The sequence below is a fragment of the Cladophialophora bantiana genome (assembly GCF_000835475.1).
Source record: "Cladophialophora bantiana CBS 173.52 unplaced genomic scaffold supercont1.2, whole genome shotgun sequence".
Taxonomy (NCBI): domain Eukaryota; kingdom Fungi; phylum Ascomycota; class Eurotiomycetes; order Chaetothyriales; family Herpotrichiellaceae; genus Cladophialophora; species Cladophialophora bantiana.
In genome coordinates this window covers 55,543-78,730 of record NW_015971576.1, presented here as the reverse complement: position 1 = coordinate 78,730, position 23,188 = coordinate 55,543, and the positions used below count along the sequence as shown (strand labels likewise).

The window sequence follows — 23,188 nt, the reverse complement described above, 5'->3', positions numbered from 1 at the left end:
CCTGTAAGCCTCATGTACCGCTGGGGAGGTTGATAACTAATTGCTTGTCCATCATGACCATGCAATTAATTATCAAAATTGCAAAATTGCGACAGAGTAAAACACGAAAGACTACGTCGTCGTCGCTCGTTGCGGATGGCATTTTTGACCTTGCTGCAGACACTCCTCGCCGCCATCTTGTGCGCTGCAACGACATCCGGAACTGTTGTCACGTATGATTTTAACATTTCGTGGGTGCCTGCAAGCCCCGATGGGTTCAGCCGGCCAGTCATCGGCGTGAATGGCCAGTGGCCGCCTCCAACCATCAACGCGGATCGGGGGGACACAATCGTGGTCAACGTGCTCAACTCGCTTGGGAACCAGTCCACATCTCTACACTTCCATGGCCTCTTTATGAATGGCACCAACGAGCTAGATGGTGCCGCCCAAGTCAATCAGTGCCCTATCACTCCTGGTTCATCTTTCACGTATAGATTCAAGGTTCGTACATACAACACTTCCTCCCCGAAGATCACCCTTGTTGAAAAGTCGTGCGTTTGTAGGCTTCCCAGGTTGGGCTCTACTGGTACCATTCCCATGTCCAGGGCCAATATCCTGACGGTCTCCGAGGGCCACTGCTCATTCGTGACCCGGATCATCCATACCGTGGACAATATGACGACGAGTTGGTCCTGTCCGTTTCGGACTGGTACCACGATCAGATGCCCGACCTGATTCCCCACTATCTGCACGATGGAGGCATGATGTCGCAGGAGCCAGTGCCTGACGCCAACTTGCTGAACGATACCCAGGGGCTTCAAATCCCAGTCGTGCCCGAAAGGACATACTTGGTGCGCCTGGCCAACATGGGCGCGTTCGCAGGTCAGTATTTCTGGATCGAAGGCCACACGATCAAGATTGTCGAGGTGGACGGCGTTTATACCAAGCCGGCGGAGACCACCATGATGTTCCTTTCCTCCGGACAGCGGTGCAGCTTCCTCGTCACGACCCAGTCGGATCGCAGCAGAAACTACCCCATGGTTGCTTCCATGGACCCTGTATGCATTTGATCATTCGCCAGACATGTGCTTGGCTAACAGGTCTCCTCTAGAGCCTGACCAACATACGCAACAGTGCAAGTCAGAACGTGACCGGATGGCTGGTCTACGCGCCCGATCAACCTCTACCACAGGCCCAGCTTGTTTCCAACTACGACCCCATTGACGATGTGACATTGGAGCCATACGACGAAATGCCTTTACTACCTCGACCGGACCAGAGCATCGTCCTGAGTCTGGGAATGTCACACAGTGGTGGCATCAAGTAAGCGAATCCCCTCCCTTCTGCCTTCTTCAAAAACCCTACTGCCAAGCCTTTGTTTTTGGCTGAAGGTGGCTGACTTTGTATTCCCTAGATGGTTCTTTAACTCGACGAGATACGCTGCCCCAGAGATTCCATCGCTTTACACAGCGTTAACCAGTGGGCCCTTGGCAACAGACCGCTCGATATACGGTGCATCAACCAATCCATTCGTATTGCAGCGCAACGCGGTCGTCGAGATCATCCTCTACAACCACCACATGGTTCGGCACCCGTTCCATCTGCACGGCCACAACTTCCAAGCGGTGTACCGCTCCGCCAAGAAAGCGGGCAGCTTTTTCAGCAGTGGCCTCGGGGAGGAGGACTTCCCAAGGACCCCCGTAAGGAGGGACACACTCTTGCTGGAGCCCGGGGGGTTCATGGTCTTGAGATTCCGGGCCGACAACCCCGGCGTCTGGCTGTTTCACTGCCACATGGAGTGGCACGTAGAAACAGGCCTGGTTGCCACGATGATCGAGGCGCCCTTGGAGCTACAACAACAGCACAAGGACCGCCCGTTGCCTGCGATCTCGTGCGATGCGGCGGATAGCCACGAGGAAGAGAACGAGCTGAGCGCCCCCGAAAGCGAACATAAAACCAGCCCGGAAACGCAGGAAAGCAAGAAGACAAGCAGAAGGTGAGCTAGCACAGGATTCATTGCGCCCTGATAGTCCTCCTCCCAAAGGCAGACAGACAGTGCTAATTTGAGCTCTCTCTCTCTCTCAGCACCATGATCTCCACTGCGGTACTGATGATGGTCATCTTCATCATGGCGGTAACGGGCTTCGCTCTCGCCGTCCGGTTCCGCATCAAGAAACGGCGTTCCGCATCAACGAAGCACAAATCAGTCGCAACGGGTGCCGACGACGCGCAGGTCGAAGAACAGGAGCGTCACCTGCTCGAAAGCTCCACGAGCTGGGAGAGCATGGAGAGCTTTGAAGAGGGCTCAGCCTCAGCCGCCACCATTGGCGGGTCGGCGAAGTCATCGTTGGACGTTGCGGAAGGGGAGATGAATAATGGAAGGAGGCGCTGATATTGGCGCGCCCAACAATTCTCCCCGGGCTAGGGCGGCCAAGGTGTGCGACTTGTACTAACATGGATTGCATGTAACTCCCATGATCTTTTTTTTTTGGTGACTCTGGAGCTTCTAAGATGGCAACAAATAACATGACGCAGCAAAGCATCGATACATGGAAAAACCAGATTGGAAAGGATAAAATAAAACGGGGATTTCCCTCCTTTTAGCCTCATGACAAAGGCCGTAACTCCTTTTTTTGCAGCGGGGCACCTCTTCGATTCGTGCCAGCATCGCCTCAACACGGCAACTTTGCTCAACGCGCTTCGAAGCACACCCCCTCGCTCGCAAGGATGTCATCGTGGCACACACTCCCCCTTAACACACCGCTCAGGGAATCCTCGAAAACCTGTGCCTTATGCCATGTTAAGGTCGCGGGATAGAGTTGGCCGACCATTGAAACGGGCCGCCAACGACTGGCGCGTCCTGGTAAATGGCAGTGTCGCGAGAGAGCCTAAGATAGGGTCCTGTAGTGAATTCTGGAAACCACCGACGTACGGAGTCTGAGATCTGAGGAGGAGGAGGAGGAGGAGGACGAGGCACCATTCCATCACGCCGGCTGTGCTGAAAGGCGTGGTTGGAAAGATTGGAAACACCCTCTACAATCTTATCCGGTGTGGACTCCCCTTGGAGACGGGCAGGGCCGTCCATCGACGACAGTTCCAAGTCCTCTTGCATTGCGGAACCATGGGCGGTTCCGGTAGGCGCATGCTCTGGTGTAATTTTCAAAGCACGGTAATAAAAGATCAACATGTCGTAGTAACCTTTGGCAACGATATCGCCTTCCGAGCAAAAGTGCAGAGTGGTGAGGCACGTTTCTGCACTGGAAAGCTCTTCTTCACAGTGGGCGAGAGAGACTCCGTGGAGCCGCTTCTGAGCGACGTGGAAGAGCAACATGGTGCACGCGCTAAAAGACTGGTAGATTACCAGCCAGGAGCGCTTGAAGGTCGCACGCTCAGACAGAAGATGAGCGAAGATCCGAGACGATTGAGTAGCGGCGTCTAGTGCGTCTTTGGCATAGGCCAATGCTTCGGCGACGTCCCCGTCCAGCTCCCATGAATCATCCCGATGCACAGTGGAAAGGTAGAGAGAATGGCGACGGTAGAGAAGGAGTTGCGCTCCCAGGTAGTTGAGATGAACGAGGAAAGTACACCGTCTTTGCACAAGTGTCAGGTCCTGATCTTGCATCAACGATTCTAACTGCATGATCGGAGGGAGCTTGCTTAGCCAGTCGACTATCTTTATTTTGTACTCTCGAGTGGCAACAAGACTGAGTTCTGTGGGCAAAAAGACGTCTCGAAGTACGCCCGACGTGAGTATGCAGATCGAGGTCATTTGCGCTTGTGCCACCGATTCAAAGGGCGGATGGTCCTCTAGAACCGCAAAGGGCTCGTGGAACCCTGGTTGAAATGCCTCCATAATCTGGGGATTTATGCCGAGAGTCGACGCGACCCAGCTGTTGGGGCCTCTGAGTTAGAATTCTCATCTTCCTGCTTTCGTAGCACAAGTTGGATGCTTACCAGCCCAGGACAATCAAAGTCCTCAAGACCTTTCTTTGCGCAATCCATTCTTCGGGGGATGTGGATAAAGGGCGTCTGTTGAGGTGAAGTCCTCGAAGCCTGGCAAGTTTTAAGCCGGTCACTTGTCACGGTCAGCGGTCTTTGCGCTTCGGTTCAAAAATTGAGCTGCGCTGACGGGTCCACGTCCACGCAGTCAGTCGTCTGTCCATAGCACAGTATATGGCCAAGCAGCAGAGCACGCGCATGCCAAGAACTTCGTCCTCCTCGATACACTCGTCAAGATAGAATTTCGCCGTTTCATAGTACGACTGTCGTAGCGAGCCGTCAATTTCGAGGTCGTCATACTGACTAGCCACAGAGGCCAGTGCACACAAGGCACCCAGTGAGGCCTTTGTAGCACCCGCAGTGTCCATATAGGCTGATTGGAACAGCTCAGCCGCATCCCTAGGAGAAAAAATGTAGAACAAGGTGCCGGTGCAAGAAAAGAAGCAGTCTATCAACAGCCGTGTGATGGAAGCATTTGCCAGCTTGCGATTGTTGAGAATTTCCACAGGAGACGAGGCGATTTTATTTTGGAGCCTTTCCCGACCCACGGGCAAAGAGAAGAGCCTGGCAAGTTGCTCCGGCAGGACGGACATCCTTGGCTAGATTTCTGGAAGATGAGACAAATAGACTACTACAGAGAGACAGGACGGGGATACTCTGTAAAGGAATGTTTTGCGGTGGCGATGGTCTCACTCCTGTATCAAGGTACTTGTATGTTCCCCTTTAGAACAGGGCGAATAACCCGCCGTCACACGAACTGGTATCAGGAAATCTGGAATCGCTAGTTCAGGGTGGGGGAGACGGATCGTCCGGAGTTGGGCGAGGTCTGGCCAGGAAGAATACTCCGATCTCATTTGACTGGTTGATCAAGTTGGGGGGTGGTTGTCAGGCATCGGCGGAGCTCTGCAGCCTAGAACTGTCTGGACGCCCACCATTACCACTCGGTCTGCAAAAACGCTTCCAGTCGTCAACCCCAAGGGTTGGCATTCGCTGTGATGTCAAGTCAAGAAGATTCTTTCACATGCGACTAGACGTCAACGTGCATCAGACACATTGTGCTGATGGATGAATTGGACATAGGTCAAAGCTTACCCATGTTGCGTGCTTGGAAAGCCGACGAGATACATGAGTGCCTTAATAGCCAGCTGAACCACCAGAGTGCAATATGCCGGTATTACGAGATGATGCTGTCGGCTTTCCCTGAAGCCCTGCACGCGATCAAACCTCCAACCAGGGATGCCCCGTTATACGACACTAACGTCGGGCAAAAGGTGAGAAGAAGTAATCCTCTTCCTCGCGAAGTGTTCGACATGGGGCAGCTGTCTCGGCATCCGACGGCGCGACGTTCACATTACTGTTGGTTTTTGCCATGTCACAATCATAACTGATTGAGGGTACCGCGCCTGCACATTCTTGGACAGGAATGGTCTCTACCATGGTAACATGCCTGCCGAACACCTCCGCTAGTGTGGCAGATTCCGCAGCAGGAGAGTGTAGGGTCTGATATTCGAGGCTCTCGAGCCATGTATGAGCCCATGGTTGTCGCTTCGACAGCTCCTGAAAGGCTTGTACCACAGTCAATATGTCCTTCATGGTCGACGGGAAACAACCGAGATGAACGCGATAGGCATCGAGCAGCGCTTGACATATCATGGCATTGATACCCTTCAAGCCGAAAGACCTTCGGTACTGGCTGAAGAGGTCAGTAATCGCCCTAGCAGCGTCTTGACAGATCCGACTCGCCGTCAGGCTTCTGTCGGCCAGGCCAAGAGCCATGACAGGACGAAATGATTGTATCAAGCTGTCATGGTACCACATATGGACCACTATTACGTGTGCGGATGCAGGGTCACTGATGGCGAGTGCGGCGGGTAAATGGTTGTACCACACCCGATACCTAGATTCCCAATGCTCTATATTGATCTTCTTGTGGGCGCTAGAGAGAGATCTGGGTGGGAGTCGGGTCGTGTGCACAATCTTCGCCAGGTCCGCCAGGTAGAACCAGCAGCCGCGGGGGTCTCCGCAGTTTAACGATGTTGGGGATGGCGTGCAGAGGTGGGTTGCAGTACCTGTATGGGTGCTGGGCCGTCTTATCTCGACATGGTCGACGACAATTTGAGGTTGCCAACCTGCGTTGATGGAAGCCATTCTGTACAAATCAGCCACTCTACCCAGTGAACGCTTTCCTGGCAGCTCACTGATCCACCTGGAGACAGACCCAGAATAGCTGCTGCTGCACGGCCGCAAGAGTCAATTTGTCGGCCTCGGTCATGATTTGCTCTTTCTCGCTTACTCTCCCCCTGTGAAGACCCAGAAAGAGTGCCATACATGAGGCTCGACTTGAAAACATGCAAGCACGCTGATAGCGAAGGTGCAGGTTCTCGACCATTGCAAGAAGGCTCAGTGCTGCGACAGCAGTGAAACGTGGCTCGGGGTGTTCTGACAACAGCCGTTCGGCTTCATTGAAAAATGCTTCCACAGACGGCCAAGGGTCGTTGCCACTCTTGACGTCGTCTTGCAAGCCCAGAAATGTGCAGCCAACAGCAAACACAGCATTCATCAGGGTAGGCGAGCAATACATCAGTCCTCCAGTGGCCATATCGGCTCGAATGAGTGACTCGGGAATGACGGGGCAAATGGGGTGATGGCATGTGAAGTACAGCTCCAACAGGTGACTGATGATCTCTGGGTCTTGGGTTACCGTGGTCCATCGGACCCGGTTTCCCCCATTGGAACTGAGACAACATGAGGCTTGGTCGAAAGGTTGCAGAAGATCGTACAGGGAGAGCACAGAAGGGGATTCTTTGGGCCGCGGTAAGTCGTACCGTTGTTCCAAGGGTTGTCCCAAAGTCACATCGGGTTGAGCCAGGACGGCCTCTCCAGCCTCGAGTGCAGTGGAAACATCAGCCCCAGAGCGCAGAGACCGTAGAATCTCGGCCGCTACCGACTCGGAAGTGGTTCGGAACGCGCCAAGAAGCGTTTTAACCTCTGTCTTGCTCTCGCGGTGTTCTGCTAATAAGGTCTGGCGGTATATCCTACTTCGGTGGTCGGTCGGGTAGATGCACTCACGCTTGGCAACCACACAACTTGTACACGGTTTCTGGCCATCACACTGAAGTAACACCCACCCTTAGCATAGTGCCGGCAAGACACTCAGGGGGTTGAAGGAAGCAGGGAGCCACGTACCCTACGCCGCCTTTTCCTGCAGGGCAGGCAGGCAGAGGAGGTATGTGATCGTCTCTTCGGTGCTCGGACAGGGCCCACGACCAGTGTGGAATCTGGTATGGGCTGCGGCGGGGGGGCCGCCGGGCGCAATGGCCGTAAACGGGATGACATTGAGGTGACGGAAGACGTCTGAGGAGCAACCTCAAGCCCTCCAGAGGTCGGATGTCCGCCTTTGAGCACACCAGCAGTGGAACACAGGCGAGCGTCATGAACAGGCCACAGCGTGTTTCTCGACGAGGAGCCAGAACCCATGTTCGCCAGGCTGAGGGTACGCGGTGACAACTCCCTGGCGAGCTGGATTCAAGTGGTTCCGATTTGCTCTTCAAGGCGATTTCCTCATGTAATATGAATTCACGGTGTCATGCCTCGTGGTGACGGGTCGCTAGACCGGGCTTAAAGCGGCATGGACTGGATTGCGGAGATGCCAAGGACGTCGACGGGAGGCTGACAGGGCGGCGTCATAGTGTTTCCCAAAGGAGAGAGGCTGGCTTGGCATCTCGTCTGATCTTGATTGATAAGATAAGTCGCTGCCACGACTCGCAATGGGCATTGCCTGCGCCTCTCGTACATAGCGAGGAATATACTTACTTCTGCCTCGTGTCACCTGTCATGCTCTATGGACGACGCCGTCCTCCCTGAAGAATGTCTTCAGATCTTCCGCCTGTCCCTCCAACCCTCTAGCGGCCTCGTTGACACCCTGGCCAACACTGGCGGTGTCCCCCAGTCGGAACACATCCGCAAGATTGTCGCCGCCATCCTATGGCATCGCAAGTTCATCTTGACATATTATGCATGGATCTTGGTCACAATGGCGGTTTCAAGTGGATTCCGTTTCTATAAGAGGGTCGTGCGTCGACGCAAGAACAGGAATCGGAATGGCCAAGGTCTCATAGACCATGCGAGTGTCGCTGCCAGCCCGTCGCCATCATGCAGCAGTACATTCACCAAGACAAGTACGCCTTCTCAGAGAGATGACAACCTATACAATGGAGAGAGGACGGCTTTGCTGGCTCAGCCAGACACGGCTCCTCGAACGCGACCCTCTCGTCTAAATCGACTCAAATCGCTCTTGATGTTCCAGCCTCGACCCATCGCAGCGGTCACCTCTCCCTCAAATACCCTGCCCACCAACGCCGTCTCCCTTGTCGTGCTCTTCTTCCTCGCTGTCAACCTCTTCTACCTCTTCTACTGCGTCCCATTGTCGCTGTCATGGATCTTCATCCTCGCCGATCGAGCTGGTCTGCTCTTTGTTGCGAATCTCCCAATCCTCTACTTCCTGGCCGCCAAAAATAGCCAACCCACCAAATACCTTACAGGATGGTCTTACGAGGGTCTCAACATCTTCCACCGTCGCCTCGGTGAGTGGATGACTTGCTTCGCTGTAATCCACATGGGCGGGATGCTTGCTGTTTGGTACACCATCCTCCGTCCTCGGGGATCATCTCTGCCCGGCTTCCTCAGCACGAAACTTGTTTTCCTCGGCCTCTGCGCCGTTTTATCGTATTATCTCGTCTACCTCACGAGCACCGGCTGGTTCCGCCATCTTTGCTACGAAACTTTCTTGGTAGCCCACATCGTTTTCCAATTTGCCGCTCTGATCTTCCTTTTCCTGCATTACCCTACGGCTCGCCCTTATGTCTGCGTAGCCTTTGCAATTTGGGCTGTCGACAGACTCCTTTGGCGCGTAACGTTATCGTCTAGCAGATTCATTGCAACGTTAGAAGTCGCTCCTGATGGCCACACCGTCCTGGTCCACTGCGAAGTCCCCCTCCGCTACCAAAAGCCACCAGGTTTGGGAATACGAACAAACATCCATCACGGGTGGCATCCCGGTCAACATGTCTTTCTCACCGTCCCTTCCATGGGCTTTAAATACCGCTTTCAGGCGCATCCATTCACGATCGCTTCACCTGCTCCACCAAAAACCACAGTGGCCATGGAATCATGGCCTCTCCAACTCACAGTCCGCGCCATCGACGGTTTCTCTCTGTCTCTCCTCCGCTACGCCCGCCACCACCAACACTGTGAAATCGTCCTTGATGGCCCTTACGGCAGCACTTCAGCACTAGCGGCTGCACTTTCAGCAGATCGAGTCTGCTTCGTCGCCGGGGGCAGCGGAATCGCAGTTACCTATCCGCTTTCCTGGGCCATTCGTGTCCGAAATGAGAGGAACGCAGATGCCGGATTGTTCCTCAGCACAAGGACTACGTACACGAATGGGTTGAAGACGATGCCATCCGTCGTTGCAGATTCCACTCCGTGGGTACCGGGGTCGAAGTACGCGCACTTCTGGGTAAGGCAGGAGAAGAAGCATGGGAAGTGGATCTGCATGGTCCCGCGAGCGACTGTGGTCGAGTCAGGCGATGATGAAGAGGCAGAGGAGCCACTGACTGATCATCCGGATGCAAATGTTCTGGACGCTGCTGCGCAAGAAAGACGGCACGATGCGGGTGCTAATTTGGTGACGCGGACCTTCGACACTAGGACTGCCGGCCTTGAACGTGGTCGACCAGATATGCAGAGCGAGATCTACAGCTGGGTTACGTCTGTCTCGTCCTCGGCCGGCGCAGTTGGAAAGTCTTGTTATTCGTCGGCACCGTCGTCCTCCTCGTCTTCCACGGCAGTCGGAGAAGGCACACCAGATGCCTCCTCCTCCTCCTCATCACCATCTTCACCCGATCTTCCCGCGCTACCGGGGCCCGATCCCAACTCCAGAGACCCTAAAGACTTTTCTTTCCCACTGAAGGATAGAGACAGGAACAGCAGCAGCAGAAATCGTGATAGGCACAGGGATAAGATCTGCATTATCGTCTCCGGCCCAGACGGGCTAGTGCGCGACGTGCGGAACGAGGCAGCCGAGCTTGTCCGACAAGGGGGCTGGGACATTGATGTCTGGGCCGAGAAGTTCGGGTGGTAATGGCGGCGGCAGAAGTCACCTGGCGTAGCGGAGCCCGACTAACTACCCAGCTAACTACTCAGCTGCCTCTATTTATAGCTCCGCCCTAGATATGTAGAACAAGGGGTGGTGAATGGGGCCGATCGGCCGGGTTCTGACGGTTTGGACGTAGAGAGAAGAGGACGAAAAGAAATGAACCTAGAGATACAAGCTATAGAGATGTAGATCGAGAAATATACACATACACAAAGGAAAAATAAAGAGAGAAAAGGAAAACCTCTCCCTCTTCGCATCGATCAAATCATCATTGGTCATGTCAAGTCTACATCGAGAGGAAGGAGATAATATACATGATAACCACGAATAGGGTCAAAAAGGAATCAGAAACGGATGGCCCATGGGTAGGGAGGAAGAAAACAGCGCGAGGGAGAAACGGAATAAGAGTCCTGTTTGCCCGTTTCGTCTCATTGATGGCTTTGGTTGCGATGGGAACCTACCCAGCCCGATCCCCCCAGTTCCAAGTCCTCCCTCCTGCTTCATAACGAGTGTTGACGATCTACACTCGTACGTGCATAGTGTCTGTTCATGATATCGGCCGGATTAGCGGCGGCGGCGGCGGCGGCGTGGTGCATGTCCATGTCCACGTCGAACGGGCCTGCTCCTGGTGCTGTTGGCCCAGGCCCAGGCCCATGCCCAGTCCCAGTCCCGGTCCCTGATCCTCCTATTCCGGCTCCCATTCCCATCTGGCTGCTGCTGCTCGGGTCGTCAGACAGGCCGAACCCGCCAAAATATTCATCCGCCTGGGGGATTCCCGCCCAGTGGTGCATGGTGCTGTAATCCCAGCCGTTCATCATCTGGGGTCCGCCAATGGGACTGTCCCAGCTCGTGCTCCAGTTCAGCGTGTCGAACATGTTGTCCATGAACAGCTCCTGCGTGGCTGTGTTCAGGTCGTCCAGGTTGCCGTACGTATTTGCAAACGACACGTCGATGTAAGTGGGCCGGAAAGACGACGCCGCGGATGTCGACATCATTGTCGTTGATTGGGGCAGTTGCGGAGCGGGTGTTGTTGACGATGCAGGCGTGTCCACAGCGTTCGGCAGGTATGTCTCTTGGAATTCTGCTAGGGCGGCTGAATGCCGTTTACTGGCTTCGTACAGCCTGATAATGACCTCCAAAGATCGACGAGCGGTGGTGGACCAGCCTTGAAGCTCCTTCAGCACCCGCATGGCAACTTCCACTTGATGGCGACTGTGCTCCACCACGTCGGCGTCGTGAGGATCCGAGTAGAGCGAGAGAAGGGGAACCATCACGGCTTGATAGAGGAGCCAAGTGGCATTCCACCCGGATATTTGACACGCTTTTTGACCTCGCCAGGTGGAGGCAATGTCATTGATCAAATCCGCACACACGCCGCGGCACAGCTCAATTGCTGCTTGTCTCTCCGGCGAGAGGTTCTCCCATGTGATCTTGCGCATGGCATACCACAGCAGAACAGGGCGATGGAGAATGATTCGATTCGACAAGTAGCGCCATCTCATCACATTTTTGAGAACAGTGACGCCGGGCGACTCATTGAGATTTGGTCGTGGAGATTCGGCCTGGACAGACGAGTGCTTGTACCATTCTAGATAGAGGGCATCCAAGGTATGGCGTTCATACTCTTCTAGGAGAGGTGAGACGGCAAGGGCATCTTCCATCCTTGTACTGATGATGCAGAAGCGGACGTTCTCCTGCACCAATGCTAGCATGGCCGTAGACTGGCCGATGGCCTCTTGGGGCGGCTTCGCGGTGATGGCGTGGCTCATTCGGCCCATACTCGGCCTACCCAGAGTGTTGCCGGCCCAAGAATCCAGCATGAAGGTACACCACCATATTCTACGTCGCATCTCGATGGAGAATGACGCCTTTTGGACCTTTTCAGGACCGACGCCTTCGGTGTAGTCCCGATGCAGTCCCAACGTGGTGGCAACTCTCAAGGTGGCGCCCATCAAGGCATTTGCCTGGTTGGGGATCTGGACGTAGTGAAGGTAGAAGCCACTTAAGATGGCCAGGGCTTGGACAGTCTCGAGGTGGGCAGAATCCAACGTGTCCATGGTGAGATGCTCCTTCGCGCGGTTGAAGTAAACATGATGACCCGCGTCCTCTGATGTCCCTGCGGCCACGCTACCCATGGCCAGGACACTATTGAGAAGCAGGAGCCACCTAGAGTCGGTTCTTTGTGCCGCAATATATGTATCCCTGAAGACCTGCTCCTCGATCAGGGGTATGAATGGATGCACATAGGTGAAGTATGCGTTGATCAAGGGAATCTCGTCCCAAGCAGAGGCCGAAGAACTGTCGACTCTCGTCTGATCAAGCTCCGCCTTGTGGTTCTCCGGAGCCGGAGATGGCTCGCGAGTTGGAATAACGCTCCTTTCGGGAGATTTGGTCAGGCAGTCTGGGTCGAGCCAGGTGATGACTCTGAGAACTGCCATGACAGACGATATCCCCAGATAGGATGGATTCTGCTTGACCGACAAGGACAGCATGTTGACGTCGTCTGTGATGCCCTTCAACGCATGGGTCTTGCGGTCAGAAAAGCCGTCGTTGCTATCTTCAGGGGTGGGTTGCAGCTGCTCGAGGTTGGCAGCATCAGGATTTAGTGGAGGCGGTTTCTCCTCCACGCTGGGTGTTCGAGGCGAGGGAGGATGAAATGGACTGCTCTTCTGAATGAGCTCGACCAGCCTTTCACGAGGAAGGTCTTTCAGTTGGTCTGGATGCACGCTTGGAAAGAGCTTCTGCAGGATGGTCCGATACTCCTGCAGCGTCTGAGAGATCTTCTCGACAGACCTGTGCACAAAAGGTCAGGAAATGGCCAATTTGGAGGCATGAGCAGTCCCTCTGCTCACCTTCTGGATGGCATCTGTCGTTGTCTTGGTTCGGTATAATGACACGAGGCCGCCTTCCGGTACCACTGACAGGTTTCACAGGGGTGCTCGCCGCTGCATCTAATCTTTCTTCGGCGGCATGGCTCGCAAGCCCTCACCGTGGAGGTCCTCCGTTTTGCGGCCGAATTGGCATTCTGCTCGGCCTGTTCTGGGCTGTGATATTGGGCTGTTTCGAATGTGTGGAACATTCTGAGATGGACCGGCCCAGCAAGCCGGCAACCTGGCCAAGTAATGACAACACAACAATTCACGGCGCAGGATTTGCTGCCAATATAGTTAGAGCCAGCTGGGAATGGGCTGGGACTCAGTTGCTCAGCACAACACCAAGACCTCGGACTCTCAACCTCGGGACGCGGCCAAGTGAGCCAGGACGTAAGTTGTATTGGAAACTAGTTTTTCCTGAGAGTCCCCTCTGCGAGCGATGATACTCTGATCGCCCTTGTGGCCGAGGTAAGTCAAAGATCGACAGGGCAAGAGCTAGCAAGTAGATTGGTGGAAAGTGGTAGATTAGACGGGGAACAGAGCAAGGCAGATGCACGTAGATGCAGATGTGTACAGAGTTCCTTTTTTTGGGGCTTCTCCCACCCGACTTGCGCACGTACAGTACAGAAGGTTGGTCAGAATGCGATGGCAGAAGGAGTCAATCCCCCGGATCTAATATCATATATGCTGCTAGAGACCACCACCGGTGAACCCGTGCCACGGGCCATAGGGAAGAATCCGGGGAAACTGTGGGAAATAAGATGGGCAATCTTGACTGGGGAAATGGTTAACTTCAACGACGTGCATGACGGGCTAAGATACCTGGTCTGTCCTAGAGGTCACCAGTATTAGCTCCAAAAGGTGGTGTGCTTGTTTCCCGGCGAGACTTAGGGGGAAGAAGAGGGATGGGACATCCAATGGACTAGGTTGAGAATGATGGCAGGACCGGGGTCATGAGCAAGGGGGGTTGTTTTGGTTGGGAGGCCCTGGCGTTATGTAACCAGCATCGCATTGACCCGATAGAAATGGAAAGGCTCCAGAAAGAAAAGAAGATGCAGGAGGCAGAATTGACTCGTGAGGTGCGTGCAGTAGCCGCATCGATTAGGATGGACAAGGAGCTAAGAAAAAGGCTACTGTATGTAGGAAGAAGGAGAGGGTCAAGGTCTGGCGGTTTGACTGGCTCAAGCCATGAATTTGTCACCCTTGTCCAACCTGTCAGGTATGCGAGAAGGAGAACCAAAGGGGCGTGATAGAGGACGAGCAGGGGACGAGGGAGGAGAATGTAACAACTAGTGTTGGTGGTTGTTGTTGCTGCTGTTGTTTGAGGTCTATCGAAGGTTGAGGGAGGGTGGGTACGTGCAGGTGGTAAATTTGATGAGTGGTAAAGTGACAGTGATGCTGCTGGTGTAGGTCCTAATGTACTCGGTACAGAGCATGCCGAATTGTGTACTTGGGTGTGATGGCGCAGGAAGAGGCGGTGGTGGTGGTAGAGCAGGAGGAGCTGGAGGAGGTGGTATCTGTGAGAGATGTGATGACCAGCAAGACAATCTGGAAGCCATGTTGTCCACCGGCAAAGAAACTGTGGGGAGCTGCGACCCTCCTCCTCCATCATCACCGTCACCACCATCACCATCTGCACCGGCCACCATCCACCATCCACCCATCCACCATCCACATCGGCATCGCCAAACAGCCTGCGCCATCTCCACCTGCGCCTCCATCTCCGGCTCATCTCATAGCCCATCTCATAGCCCATCTCATAGCCCATCTCATAGCCCATCTCATAGCCCATCTCATAGCCCATCTCATCCCCCTATCCACACGGCCACCTCACAATGTCCCACTGTCCACATGGCTGCTGGTCAGGCCCATAGCTACGAGGTAGTACATGATGTTAATATCGATGTTGTTGCTGCTGATGATGATGATGACGCTCATGCTAACAATATTGACCAGTCGTGTCAGACACCTCTCCTCCGTCAACTCGCATCCTTCCATCAAGCTGAGGAAACGAACCCTCACCTCTCGTCGAACGGGTCATCCTCCCCTCTTGTCCGAGTCTCCCCTGGACCTAAGAAGATCGCCCCCAAAATGCATGCTTGACCAGCCTCGCCGAGCCCGTGAATTTTTCATTTAGCCGCCCATTGAGGACAAGATAGTCAAGCCACTAAGAGAAGGGATTCCGTGCACCCGTCTGCCTACGCTTTAGCCGGCGGGTCCTTTTCTGGCTGGCGATTCCAATCTGCCGAATATCTTCCCATTGCTCCATTTCGACAAGTGCAACGTCTACCCCTTCTGGAATCATACAATTGCCACCAATGGGCTTTTCCCCCGGTGCAACACAGCTCGGCAAGGTAGGGGTCAAAGGTGGCCGGGCGCAACTCTCGTCTGACCATCCTTTGGGAGTCGATCATTGCGAAAGGAACGAAAAGAAAGCCTGATGAGTTGCCCAGTTAGCGTCTCCGTACCGAGTATACACGGAGAAATCTCTCTCTATCGACCCGACTCAAGCGTTCCATGTAACATCATCACCATTACTTAAAGTCGGTGGTTTCTATTCCGATATTCTACCGGCGAACAAGAGAACTTTTGGGCTCCTTTCTACTTTCCAAGCCTCCCTGGTTCTCTGAGTGGAAGATGGTGGGAGAAAAAAAAAAGCCTCATCAGGCTGACTGTTTGCTCAAGCAAGAGCAAGCGAACCTCAACCGTCTCAAATCAATTTTTCCATCGGGCCGAAACAACGTAAATAACCCTGGTGTCTTTCAATTCGTCGGCAATGTGCAATATCCGTCTTGGGCATGCTCTGTACGCCCTATTATTCGGGCTCAAGCTCCGTAACCTCGGCATGCTTGGGGCATGTGTGCGCCTGTCTCATTGCTCCCCAGCCCCCAGGTATGTCCAGGTGAGTGGTGGTTCTCCAGCCTTGAGTCCTCGCACTCGGATAATCTGCTGGTCATTGGGCACCAAGTCAATCGCGCTGTCGCTAAGATGACACCCTTCCCGCTCTTCAAACACAAGACACTTGACCGGCTTTCCTGCAGAGACATGCAGCTCGTCACCCACCATCTCGACCTTGACGTTCCGATCGGGAAACTGGAGATATTTTAGAGGCTGCGGCCAATCGGTGTCACGAGCAACCAATCTGCCGTCGACCCAAATCCGCGCGGCCAGGACATGGGGCTCCTCGTGCACATTGTCAATCTGCCCCTTGAGAACGTCGGTAGTTCCGTTGGGAGCGACCTTGACTCCCTTCTTCACAATCCTGTCCTTGATCTCCAGGCCTGTCCGGACGGACACGAACTTGACCTCCACATCGGCGGTGATCTCGGTCAGCTTTGCACTGACGACCCACAGCTCCCAATCCTGCGTCCGGGGTTCGCGCGCGTGTGTCACACTCCAGTCGTGGTGGGATCGACGAATTCCGACCGCTACCGGGGCTAGAACACGCGCCATGGCATAGTACGCCGGTTTTCTCCTCAGGTAGTAGTCGACAATCGACCAACTAGTCACTGGCCAGCAGTCGTTGAGCTGCCACACCAGGGCTCCGCCGCAGCGTCGGTCGTCGCCCCATTGCTTCCGCCAGCCGCGATATCCAAACATCAGAGCCTCGCATTGGATCAGCTGGGTCAAGTGGATATACGCCTCGAGCTCTGTCGCCGTCCTCACATTCTCCACCAGGTACGTGGCAATTCGTCTTTCGTGACCATCCGCCTTGTTGTGAAAATCTAGTACATGACTCTGGGGATACAGGTCTTCCTCTCTCTCAACAAACGACTTGATTGTCGCAATGTGTGGGAACGCCTCCATGCCAAACTCGGAGTTGAACCGTCCTCCCAATGAATCGAAGATTTGGTATTTCTCCTGCGTCCCGTGCCAGACATTCCATTGATGCATATCTCCTACGGTGGGGTCCGAACTGATCTTGCCGTCACCCCAGGGCGATCCTGGATGGTATGGGATCCAGGGAGCCTCTGCCGCCGAGATTCTCGGTAGTAAGGATTCATAGATGTACCGTGCTGGGAAGTCAGTTTTCAGCCAGTGTTCCTCGTTCTTGTCTTCATAATCGTAGGTCAAATGGGCCGACTCTTGCACTTGGTAGTCTTCATTGTTGCCGGCGAAAATCACCAGGGAAGGGTGGTGACGGATCCGCCGAACATTGGCCACGGCCTCTGCTTCGATCGACTTGAGTATTGCCGGGAAGCAGGGATAGTTTCCACATCCAAACATGAAATCCTGCCACACCATGATCCCCAGCTCATCGCATGCGTCGTAAAAGGCGTCGTTTTCGTAAATCCCTCCCCCCCAAACTCTAAGCCACGGTCGTTAGCTTCAATCCCATCCATATGTCTGTCGGAAGGATTCGGGGTTGGAGGGGTTGTGTTACCTGATCATTTTCTGGTTCGCCGGCACCATTAACTCGATCCATGCTCGATACTTGTCAGGTGTCACCTTCGTCAAGAAGCTATCGGTAGGAATCCAGCATGAGCCACCGCAGAAGATGTCGACATCGTTGACGCGAAAGTAAAACGACTTGCCGTGGGAATCAGGCTCCTGGACGAGTTGCACCTTGCGCAGACCGATGCGGCGAGAGTCTCTGTGCAAAACAGTCCCTTCTTCGGTCGAGAGGGTCACAGTCACGGTGTACAGTGGCTGCTGGCCGTACCCGTTGGGCATCCACAATTGTGGATCGGAAACCTCGAGGAGGGCAGCCGTTGTGGCTTTGTTCATGCCCTCCAGCGGCGTCACATCGGCCTGGCGTGAAAAGACCTCTCTGTTCCCTAGACTGACAGTGAAGCGGGATTTGACAATCCGACCGCGATGTTGGTCCTCGAGCCCTTCAATCTCCACAGAGGCCTGGACAGTGGCGAGCTTGTAGTCGTCCGCAATGGTAACATCGGCCCGCAGATCAGCTATTCTGATGGAATATATCTCCAGACGAACAGGTCTCCAAATCCCGGCGCACATGAGCAGAGGTCCCCAGTCCCAGCCCCAGTGATACTGTGCTTTCCTGACTGCCAGACGTGCCGGATCACCGTTGAAACAGATAAATTTATGCTCTGGATGCTGGTCCTTGATTTCCCGGGCTTTCAGGAAGGCCGGTGTGAACTCGACCTCCAACCTGTGGTCCTCGTCCACTTTGGATGATTGAATGGCTTCTGTGACGTCGACTCGGTGTGGCAAGAACATATTGTCGCTTCGCAGGATGGTTTTGCCGTCTAACTTGACATGAGCAAATGTGTCCAGACCGTCAAAGGCCAGTACAGCTTTGGAGCCTGGCGGTAGTACAGATGGGCTGGCGAGTGTGGTTCGGTAAGTCCATGATTTCAAGCCTACCCACTCTGCCCTGATCTCATTGAACCCGATGAAGGGATCATCCAGCCTAGTGGGTTATCTTCGTCAGCTCTGGTGGTCTGTCGGAGATGCCAATACGCACTTCTTGTTGTCGATCAAGTCCTGGTGCACAGTGGAAGGAACCTTCCTGACCGGACACCAAGCATTTTCACCAACATCATCACTCTGCTTGAATGACCACCCCACAGATAAGTCGACGACCTCCATTGGCACCGGCGTGTCAGCGTCCCCTGACATGTCCCCCATCGGCCTCTAGGTGCTACCAGAATTGTTCTCCAGACGACAGGGACAAGAGGAAAGAATTCAAAACAAACAAACAATATGAATAACAACGAAATGAGAATGAACGAATGCAATTGAAAAAGATATCGAAAGTCCTTCCCCCTCGGTAGAAATAGAGGAAGGATTTCAGATACGGGAATTTGGAGAATTGATAAAAAGCTTCAACCACCCACGCAACACGGCGTTGCTGCTACCTATGTACTCCGTAGTTGAAAATCCACCTCATCCACTTTATCTGGCAAACGGGGACAAAGCCGCGGGCGCGAAGATGATCTGAAACCAGAGGAATCGAATGCTAGGTATAGAGCCAGACGAACAACACATGACCCTCAGTTTACCATGGATTGCCCTCATTGAGCGAGGCGGAAGGTGCATCGAAAGCGGCATGGAGAAAGTCGGCGTGGGGGCAGGATATGACGGCATCTCGACGTTAGCCGAGACTCCAATCGGAGAATTTGTCGCAGTCGGACTAGCACCTATTCGGACGACGGAGGAGGACAACTCCGGTCCAAAAAGGGGAAAGCGTGGTTTTAGTTTATCAAGCAGTGCGGCATCGAGCCTCTCTCTTCCCGCATTGCTCGTTGCAGTAGGTAGCAGTCTGACTCGTTGCCACGGGTCGAACCACCAGAGTATCCTGGAGCTCTTCAGTCATGTCATTGCACAACCACCTACGCCCTCACAAGATACGCGAGGTAGTCAATCCTCTTGCCAACCTGTTAATTCCGTTGATTTATCCCCCAAGGCGGCATTCCAGCCTGTTGGACCCCCGGTTTGAACTGTCCTATGAAACCACGATTGTGGTTGGAAATGGGCGGGTTTCCCCCAAACTATAAAACAGCCAGCCGACATGGGGGACGAAAGTCTCCATTTCCGTTTCTGTGCAGGAACTGCCCTCACCGTGTCCCAAATCTGATACTTACATCGACCCAGAACAGCCATCTCTCCATGGCACCGCAGCGACGCTGCGCACCTTGACAGAAAAGAGCTGGGATGAAATATATATGTGTGTGCACGCGTGTGTGTGCTGAGGTGCTAGGAATAGAACCGGCATCGAGCATTCACCCACTGCTGTATCACCACAGCCTACCAACCCCATGTGCCGGGGCCTCCCTTCATGGGCCCTTCGAGCTCACTTGTCACCCATCCACCATAATAGTCGCCTGTGCCCCGTGGAGGTCAGATTTGGGCTGCCATTGAAATTTTGAGTCTCAGATTGCTCACCTTCCTGCGGGGTGACCTTCTCATCGTCGACGAAGCATTCCCACGGCACGCCGCTGGCGTAGAAGGACAAATATCCCTTGATGTCTGTGAAGGCGGGCGTCGGTGACTCGTAGCTCCATATTTTGGTCTTGACCGTCTGCCCCGTCGACTTGTCGGTCAACTCCCAATACGTGGCTCGACCTTTCCATTCACAGAGAGATGCCTTCTCAGGGATTTGCGTGAGCTTGAAACAGTCTGAGATGGAGTTTTGGGGGAAATAATATGCTGCACGAGGACGTCAATTGCATTCAGTTCCGCATTGGTTGGACAGCAACGTCTCTGGAGAGAATTGGACGTACTAGGGGGATGTGTAGTTTCCAAGACCCAGTACGCGGACGTTGTGTCGGCCAGAATCCGTCCGTTCCATCTAATCACCAAATGCCTGGGGGTTTTGGCTAGCAGCGGAGGACGAGGGAAGTTCTGCACGTTCAACTTCGGTTTGGCAGCCATTGTATGGTAACGAGGTTAATCGATCTATGTCAGCGAAATGATGAGCCCCCAGATTCCAGACGGACAATAGAAGAACCATTCTACTTGTATGTTTCGGTGACGATGTAGAAGTATGACTGCCTTACTAGGTCCGATCGGATGATCAGCGATCATACAGATCTCATGGCACAGGGCAGCGCTGGGGCCCAACGCCGAGTAGTCGCTTGGTGTTCGCTACCATGTACATACGAGGTACCTAGTAGCAAATGCTGATAGAGTCAGGATGTCCCGTTCACATGTGGACATTAAGAAACAAGTTATTTGAGTTCTAACTCTTCCCGTCCCTCCCCATGTTCAAGGACAAGTCTCGTTCAATATTATGCCAAATGGCCGTACAGATTAATGTACTGGGCACCGAGCATGGAGTGTCCCCTGGTCGATTTGTCCCACTTGCTGACGGCCCTGCAGGTCTCGGTAACGCCATTCCTTTTTCTTTCAACCTCAGAGTGTCACGTTGATATTAATATCAACATTTCGGGACTCTCAAGGTCTTCATACTTCAAGCCGGCACCAAAGGCGATCTGTTGCCGAAACGATCGAGGAAGTCTCGTCAGCAGATCGGAGCTTTGCCTGCTTTCGTTCTCGGCAGACTTTGCTGCCCCGCGCAAATACGAAGAGGGCGAGAGTGGCCAATTTGCCCTTCTCCGGCTCCACAAATAAGCGAACACCCTCCCTATGTACCGAGTACGAGGAGGTAGGATACAGCAACACGGTCCGCTCATCATGACGCGGAACGGCTAGCGGACATCACCAACGATCGCGCAACTATGCATCGCCGTTTCTCATCGAGATCGCTTTCTTCGGAGCTGGGACTGGAGATCTTTCCCGTCCCGGAGACGTCATCCACCAAGGACCAGACACAAAGCTCAACAGCCTACAAGTTACCCCCTGGCTAGCGATGGCCCCTTCTCTTGCAAAGTTTTTTACGACTGGGGTAGGTGTTACGGCGTCCTCGGGGATCTCGAGTCTAATTATTTTGATCCAAATGGATCGAAATTTGGGAATAGGGCAAAACGACCTCGCGGCGAGCCCTGGGTCTGGCTTTAGCGTTTACCCTAACAAATCAAACCGTTATATCGGGGTCTACGCTCGGGCTTCAAGCCTCGCCTCGGTCTAGCAAGCCTGAAAAGCATTTCTGAAATCAAAATCCCAAAAGGTTGTTCAGTTTCGACTGCTGGCTTCACCTCCTAACCCGTCTCATAGTCACGCAACGCCACAGATATGTCCTCCCTTCTGCTGAGCGCTGCCAGCGGCGGCATTTTCGGCGCCGCCCTGACTGCATCGGGAGTATACTCCCCGTCGGTGATCATCTCACAGCTGCAGCTGGGCAATTTTCACATGCTCAAGAGCTTCCTCGCCGCGAGTGCCTGCAGCGCGTTGATTGTCTTTGGAGCGAATCGAGCAAAGTACGCCAAACTCTCGCCCCGGTCCGATTCGTCGTATGGCTGGTTCATGAGGTACGATGCAAACCTCATTGGCGGACTTTTGCACGGCGTCGGCATGGCTTTGACTGGTGCGTGTCCTGGCACTGTCCTTGTGCAGCTTGCGATGGGTGTCAGATCTGCACCGGCTGTGGCTGCCGGCTGTATCTTGGGAGCTATCGCCTTTATCAAAACGGCACAGCGTCTCAAGCGATCGCCACCGACGACAACATCTTCTAGCCCTGCTCAACAAAATACCGTACAAGCGAAGTTGGGCCTGTCCACCAATTCCATGATCCTCCTGTACGAAACTCTGTGTCTTATGATGGTTGTTGCAGCCACGTATCTGGCGCCCACGCGAGACCACTGGTTGAACCCTATCGTGGGCGGCCTCCTTATCGGCGTGGCGCAAGCGACCTCGGTTCTGTTCACCCGCAAGACCCTCGGTGTCTCTAGCGCGTGGGAAGACGTTGGGAAATATTTCTGGAGTGTCGTTGACGGGACGGCAGGCCCCGGCTTGTTAAATATCGTCTTTGCAAGCGGCGTCATGGCTGGCTCGAAGATCGTTTCGCAGTTCATCCCCGCTGTGTCCGAGGCAGGGGCGCCGGTGATCAGTCCCCTTGCCGCCGTTGCGGGGGGATTCGCCATGATATTCGGGGCGAGGCTGGCGGGCGGATGTGCAAGTGGACATGGCATCTCCGGAATGGCCACTATGGGCTTGAGCAGCTTCATTACGGTGGCTGGCATGTTTGGAGGGGGCATTATATCGGCCCTACTGCTGCGGTGAATGCTGGACCTCGTTCTTCGCTTGACAACTTTACTTCTCGTGAGATCGATTCACAGGCCACTTGGGGCTATTCTTTTGAGGCAGTGACATACAATATCCAACCACACGCGTGCGCAGAACTTTCAGGGGCAACCGCTGCTTCGCGATCGTTGTGGACAGCATTGCCTATCGGTGACAGCGATTCACTGTTCGATGGAAGTGGAACGAAGGTCCTCAGGCTACACTTGAGGACCAAACACGTCCCATGTCTCTCTGTCCGGTCTGCCCTATCAGTGACAACGAATCACTTTCCGATGGATAGGATACTTTCACTTGAGGACCTATACACATCCCGCATCTATCTGTTCCGTCTACACCCCGACCTTCCATATCTCGAGGTCTTCCGCGCCAACCACCACCGCTACAACTCCAACTACCGCAGATCATCAAGAATTCCTCTCCTCGACATCGCAGGATCTGAGCTCAACTGACCTTCGTTGCTCCCTCGTTCCTAAAAGCAAGCAAGCAAGCAAGCAAGCAAGCAAGCAAGCAAGCAAGCAAGCAAGCAAGCAAGCAAGCAAGCAAGCAAGCAAGCAAGCAAGCAAGCAAG

At 54.0% G+C, this 23,188-nt stretch overlaps 8 protein-coding genes across 8 annotated transcripts; 3 read left to right on the top strand and 5 right to left on the bottom strand.

The window, feature by feature from the left end:
• Positions 1-135: 135 nt before the first annotated feature.
• Z519_01028 (uncharacterized protein) lies at positions 136-2,371 on the top strand (the record flags this gene model as incomplete). The annotated part of the gene is made up of 5 exons (XM_016758785.1): positions 136-480; positions 543-1,037; positions 1,091-1,302; positions 1,394-1,975; positions 2,065-2,371. The coding sequence occupies 5 exons, from the start codon at positions 136-138 to the stop codon at positions 2,369-2,371; spliced, it is 1,941 nt and encodes a 646-aa protein (XP_016624113.1).
• Positions 2,372-2,779: 408 nt separating this feature from the next.
• On the bottom strand, positions 2,780-4,571 carry Z519_01027 (uncharacterized protein; the record flags this gene model as incomplete). The annotated part of the gene is made up of 3 exons (XM_016758784.1): positions 2,780-3,869; positions 3,934-4,054; positions 4,109-4,571. 3 exons carry the CDS (start codon positions 4,569-4,571, stop codon positions 2,780-2,782), a joined length of 1,674 nt encoding a protein of 557 aa, XP_016624112.1.
• A 661-nt stretch (positions 4,572-5,232) lies between these two features.
• Z519_01026 (uncharacterized protein) lies at positions 5,233-7,455 on the bottom strand (the record flags this gene model as incomplete). The annotated part of the gene is made up of 3 exons (XM_016758783.1): positions 5,233-6,127; positions 6,177-7,090; positions 7,165-7,455. The coding sequence occupies 3 exons, from the start codon at positions 7,453-7,455 to the stop codon at positions 5,233-5,235; spliced, it is 2,100 nt and encodes a 699-aa protein (XP_016624111.1).
• Positions 7,456-7,819: 364 nt separating this feature from the next.
• Z519_01025 (uncharacterized protein) lies at positions 7,820-10,120 on the top strand (the record flags this gene model as incomplete). The annotated part of the gene is made up of 1 exon (XM_016758782.1): positions 7,820-10,120. One exon carries the CDS (start codon positions 7,820-7,822, stop codon positions 10,118-10,120), a length of 2,301 nt encoding a protein of 766 aa, XP_016624110.1.
• Positions 10,121-10,635: 515 nt separating this feature from the next.
• On the bottom strand, positions 10,636-13,214 carry Z519_01024 (uncharacterized protein; the record flags this gene model as incomplete). The annotated part of the gene is made up of 2 exons (XM_016758781.1): positions 10,636-12,928; positions 12,988-13,214. 2 exons carry the CDS (start codon positions 13,212-13,214, stop codon positions 10,636-10,638), a joined length of 2,520 nt encoding a protein of 839 aa, XP_016624109.1.
• A 2,665-nt stretch (positions 13,215-15,879) lies between these two features.
• Positions 15,880-18,597, bottom strand: Z519_01023 (uncharacterized protein; the record flags this gene model as incomplete). Its single annotated transcript, XM_016758780.1, has 3 exons — positions 15,880-17,317; positions 17,393-18,388; positions 18,443-18,597. 3 exons carry the CDS (start codon positions 18,595-18,597, stop codon positions 15,880-15,882), a joined length of 2,589 nt encoding a protein of 862 aa, XP_016624108.1.
• A 1,128-nt stretch (positions 18,598-19,725) lies between these two features.
• On the bottom strand, positions 19,726-20,352 carry Z519_01022 (uncharacterized protein; the record flags this gene model as incomplete). The annotated part of the gene is made up of 3 exons (XM_016758779.1): positions 19,726-19,802; positions 19,864-20,127; positions 20,202-20,352. 3 exons carry the CDS (start codon positions 20,350-20,352, stop codon positions 19,726-19,728), a joined length of 492 nt encoding a protein of 163 aa, XP_016624107.1.
• A 1,260-nt stretch (positions 20,353-21,612) lies between these two features.
• On the top strand, positions 21,613-22,599 carry Z519_01021 (uncharacterized protein; the record flags this gene model as incomplete). Its single annotated transcript, XM_016758778.1, has 1 exon — positions 21,613-22,599. The coding sequence occupies one exon, from the start codon at positions 21,613-21,615 to the stop codon at positions 22,597-22,599; it is 987 nt and encodes a 328-aa protein (XP_016624106.1).
• Between the last annotated feature and the right edge of the window lie 589 nt (positions 22,600-23,188).